Below are 5,036 nucleotides of genomic sequence, written 5' to 3'. Positions count from 1 at the left end.
ATTTTGTAGCAAAATAAAATTAATGTAATATGGTCTAGTGGTTTTGTGCGATATTTGTTTTCTTGAGATGTTGTGTTTGAAACTATTTTTGGTTAACTAGCCATTCTTTTCTTTTTATTAAGTAAGGGTAATATTATTAAAGATCTCTACTGTAAGATCAAATTTCTAAAGAGTATTTTTAGTTATTTTGATTAAAATTTGAATGACTATATTTGTAAATAAAATTTTATATAAATATAAATTGAGTGCTATTTCTTGTAATTATTACATATGAGTAAGATTATTTATAATTAATTCTCATGTTTTAATAAGGTAGATAACATACTTTGATAACTAAATTAATTAATATATTGTATATGATAACTATCTAAATTTCTGATAAATAATTAAATTTAATTAAAATCTGGTAAAAAAAATAAAATTGTACTTTTCAAATTAAAATTATAAATACGATAAATTTGATTATTTAAGTTATTTAAGGCATATTAACAAAAAATAGAATTATAGGGACTAAACTACAAATTTTTTTTAAAAAAATAGTCCAAATCATCATATAACCGGCTATATGCATGTTTTAGCTATTTATTATGAGTTTAGGTATGCAATTCAAATTCTTATTTAGTTTAGGAATGTTTTGGCACGTTAATATTGTTTGGGTATGTATTTTCTCTGGTTTCATAGTGCGGTCATGAATAAGTCGTTTTTCCGCCTTGTGGCTTAGGAGTTCTTGTCTGTTCGGAGTTAACAAGCACAGTTTTCAAGGTTAATTACTAACGATCCATTTCTAAGTTCTTCTAGAGCTCTTCTGTTTATTTGACCATGATTAATAAAAAGTTCTTAAGGTGAAATTTTTAGCAGAATATAAGAAACTGTCTCTTTACTTTTAACTAAAAATGCTAAAAACCGACTTTTAAATATCTTATTTAAGAATCGGTTCTTAGCATTTTTAACTAAGAGTTAATAGACAGTTTTTGATATTCCGCCAAGAACTCCACCCTAAAAATCTTCAATTAATCATGCTCTGAGTATCCTGTTTAAAGACGTTCTTCAATGCTCTTCTAACTTATCAGAATACAATGATGAGAAATCTGAATCTTATCAGAATATGTCTGTAATAGTACAAGAAAAACATGTAACTTTGTACCAAAGTTAATGACATCATTGAAATCGGATTCGAGCAATTTAGTCAAAAGGTTTTAGGTGCAACACTTTCTGCCCCGTCAATTACCCATTAACTAATATCTTCTTCTTCAAAATATACTTTACTACTGACTAAATTCGGTTTAATCCTTCAGTTGTTGCCATGTACAAACAATGATATTAAAGGACAGGACCGAACTCATACCTAAAGGCGTAGTATTAGATTATTACACTGTTTTTGATTAAAAAACAAATTATTACACTGTTTACTTTCTCCTCTTTACCTTCATTATTATGAGGTAAAAACCATTGTTTTCCATTTTATTATTTTTAATTAACTAAAAAACGTGTGCAAGAGAGCATCTTATTTAAAAATGGACTCTCTTTACCTACCAATGACTGACTACTTGTAAGCATAAGTTGCCAAAATATATCTGAAAAAGTAGATGCTCTACTTGAGTGGGTTCAGAATAATTGCATTTAACTATTTAAAACCAAAAATAGTATAAGACTCGCATGTATAATTTTAAAAGTAAATAAATTATGAATGAGGTTTAGATTTTAGACCTAAACATTAGCAATGGAAAATGTGATAATTAGTTACTCCTATAGAGTGTAGGGGTTTACATATGTAATATCAAATTTAGTCCCTGTGAAGAAGAGGTAAAAAAAAATTGATGTTTCAAAGTTCAAACAACGACTTGCTTTAAAACCTCTAAAACCCTGCAACTTTTATCACTCAATTTTGATTTCCGGCCATTCTTTATCTCTGTATATGTCACCTGCAAAAACATACAAATAATTTTAAGAACCACAACTTTAGCAATGTAGACATGCGAGATTGATTGTATGTTAAATCTCACCATGTATACGTTTTATAAAGTAGTCCAAATCTGTAAAGCAAATAGATCCTTAAACAAGAGGAGAAGGTTGGCTATAACTGAAGAAATATAAGTGATAACTATTTGGAGGGATTTTTGGTTTAGCTATTTCATTTAGTCCCCATACAATCTTCTCTATCTAAAGAAGTTATCGCATTCTCTCCACCAAAAACAAATCCCTAATCCTAAGCTGCATTGACCACCTGCCCACACAACCAAACTTCAGTTAAAGAAAACACATTTGCAGAGAAATAAGAAAGCTAAGTCATAAATGAAAACTGCCATTACCTGCTAACTCAGACCTTCTGGATTAGCTAGTGCTTATCTATGCTCATTTGAAGACCGACTCATAAACTTCACAGTCACGGAATACTTCTTCAAAGTTTTGAAAACAACTTCACAGTCACGGAATACTTCTTCAAAGTTTTGAAAACAAGAGAGTACCCATCACAGTTTGATGGGTTATAGTATCCTGCAGTTAGTTTAGCAGCATGACTAGCTGTCTTGTATTAGAGACTAAATCTCCCACATCATTAAGCTAGATGAACTTCCAACTAAAACTAATTGATCATAAGTGGATTAACATATCTATCTTATATATTACTTAAGATCTACCGATGTGGGGACTTAGCCTCTAGTACGCTCACTCGAGATGATGATTATTTGATTGTCAATCTCGGAATATTCGAGTAAGGATCGATGGGCTAACTTTGGGTCAGATCAATGTGGATCGGGTTGGACTATATAGATCGGACTCTGATACCATGTTAAGATAGATGGACTTCCAACATAAAAGTAATTGGTAATAAGTGGATTGACTGCTCTATCTTAAATATTACTTGTGATCCATTCCAACTACCAATATGGGAGACTTAGTCTCTAATATCTTTTATGACCAGTAAATTGTCGGTAGCTGCATTTTGTTGTTGTTGTTGTTGTTGTTGTATGAGTCTCATTGTTATGTTCATTACTGGTTTTGAAAGAAAACTGAGATAGGAAGTTGTGATATGCATTAATTTCTTGTTCTTGTATGAGTCTCATCGTATGCGTTTCCACTACAAGAAAACAGGTTTTTACCTACTGGAAGAATAGTAGCTAATCGGTAGCTAAATCAAGAGTAGCGACTGATTTACGACTAATTAAGCCTGTCGTTATAGTGTGCGTCGCTAAATAAATCGGTCGTTAATCGGTCGGTATTTAGCCACTGACTACCAACCATTATATCAGTCTTTTAACAGTCGTAAAGTAGTCGCTAAGGTACGACTGATTTTGCGACTACTTTAGTGACGTATTTAATGACTAATATACCAGTCGCTAAACGGTCGGTATATATAGTGACTAATTAGTGACCGAGGTGGCCACGATTAACGACTGATTATCAACGTATTTAGCGACTGATAAGTGACTACGGAGCTACTGTTTTTTGACCGATACAAACATTGATTTGGGATTTGGTATTTATTTATTTTGGTTCACTTTTGATTTTTATTTGTGGGATTAATCATTTGACACATGCTAAATGAAGAAACTGGAGGTAGATTAAAGTTTTTAGAATCCTAATTACCAAAAAGATACATCCCAAATCAAACACCAAAATACAGATACATACCAAAAAGTTATCAGAGTTGTTATATGTACAAAATACCAAACACCAAAAGATAGTTAAATATGATAACCTAAGTACACAGCTTTTACTGATCAGGAGGAGCTGGAGATGATGCTTCAGAGGCAATGAAATCAAGGTATTTTTGGTCAGTTGAACGCATGTACTTGTGCATAAGGGAGAACTCAGCCATCTTAGCCTGGTTAGTAGCTTGTTCCAGTGCACGGTCTGCCTCAGCCTTGGCAATACGGGCTTCTTGTTCTTTTATCTTGAGTTCAGCTTCTTCAAGCTTTTGTTGCATGTGCATGAAAGAATAGGAGCTGATCGGGTCATTTGGTTTTCTCTTAAGCTTCTTCTTCAGGCTTCCAATACCAAAAAGGTCTCCTCTGTCATTGCAGAAAGTTGACTACAACAAAGAAAACAATGAGTAAGTCATTATCAATCAATTTCCAAGCTGGAAAACAACTCCAAACTCTTAATGCAAAAACTTATGACTGTAAAATATTTTTTTTAAAAAATAGTAGACCTGAATAAACAGCTCGTTGTCCTCTTCTATTGCTAGCAAAAGCCCCTCTGAGATTTCAGTGTTATCCTTCTCAAGGTTAGCCAACTTCTCTTCCTTTTTCTTTTTGTAAGCCTCAGCAACTTTTTCTGCTTTGAAATCAACATAGGTTCCATCTTTTCTTGTATGAGCCTTGATGAATACTTCACCAAAACTCACAGGTCTTCCCAACTCCACTGTCTGAAATGAAATGGAAGAAAGTCACACATGAAAATGAGACAAGTGTTAAAGAAAACGAGACAAAGAAAATGATACTCACCAGCTCCTGTTCGATTTGCATATAGGACTTCTGTCCTGAGTTATGCTTGTGAATACCAAGACCATTACGTTCAGACAAACGAGCTGCTGATGCCTTGCGGCTCTTTCCCACTGCTGCCTCAGTGTCCCAATAAGCAGTCATTTGTTTCCAGAGTGTATCTCCTATCCAATTCGGTTGCTCGCGAGAGGTCCTTACATCACTGACCATACCTTTCATTCGAAGCTGACAAATGGATTCAAAGTGTTCTTGAACAAGACCGGTTAACATGGGATTCCATGTGTGTTTTTTCTACAAAACAACAGATAACATATAAGCTTATCGTGCATGGTTGCTAGCTACTTTACATATCTCTCACATACAAATAAATAATTATATATGTTTCAGTGTTCTTTGTTCCACCTAGTTTCATTGCATACTTTACTTGCCGATATTTCTTTTCACAACAGAAAGAACTATAAACTGAATGTAAAAGATAAAGAAGGTTACCGCAAATTCAACGAAGTATCCTTCTTGTCTGTCTGTAGGCACACAGGTCCAACTATAGAAAGGCTTATTAAACTTCTTTTTCATAATCTTGGTTATCTTACGGGT

The 5,036-nt window shown here is 33.2% G+C and overlaps 1 protein-coding gene across 1 annotated transcript; it reads right to left on the bottom strand.

Annotated features, from left to right (window-relative positions):
- Window positions 1-3,712: 3,712 nt before the first annotated feature.
- On the bottom strand, window positions 3,713-4,586 carry LOC106302981. Its single transcript, XM_013739367.1, has 3 exons — window positions 4,446-4,586; window positions 4,151-4,366; window positions 3,713-4,030 (listed from the first exon to the last, which is right to left on the bottom strand). The coding sequence occupies exons 1-3, from the start codon at window positions 4,584-4,586 to the stop codon at window positions 3,713-3,715; spliced, it is 675 nt and encodes a 224-aa protein (XP_013594821.1).
- Between the last annotated feature and the right edge of the window lie 450 nt (window positions 4,587-5,036).

This window comes from Brassica oleracea, chromosome C7 (assembly GCF_000695525.1).
Source record: "Brassica oleracea var. oleracea cultivar TO1000 chromosome C7, BOL, whole genome shotgun sequence".
Classification (NCBI taxonomy): Eukaryota; Viridiplantae; Streptophyta; class Magnoliopsida; order Brassicales; family Brassicaceae; genus Brassica; species Brassica oleracea.
Note: the sequence above shows the minus strand (reverse complement) of the source record. Positions and strands in the feature narration are given on the sequence as shown.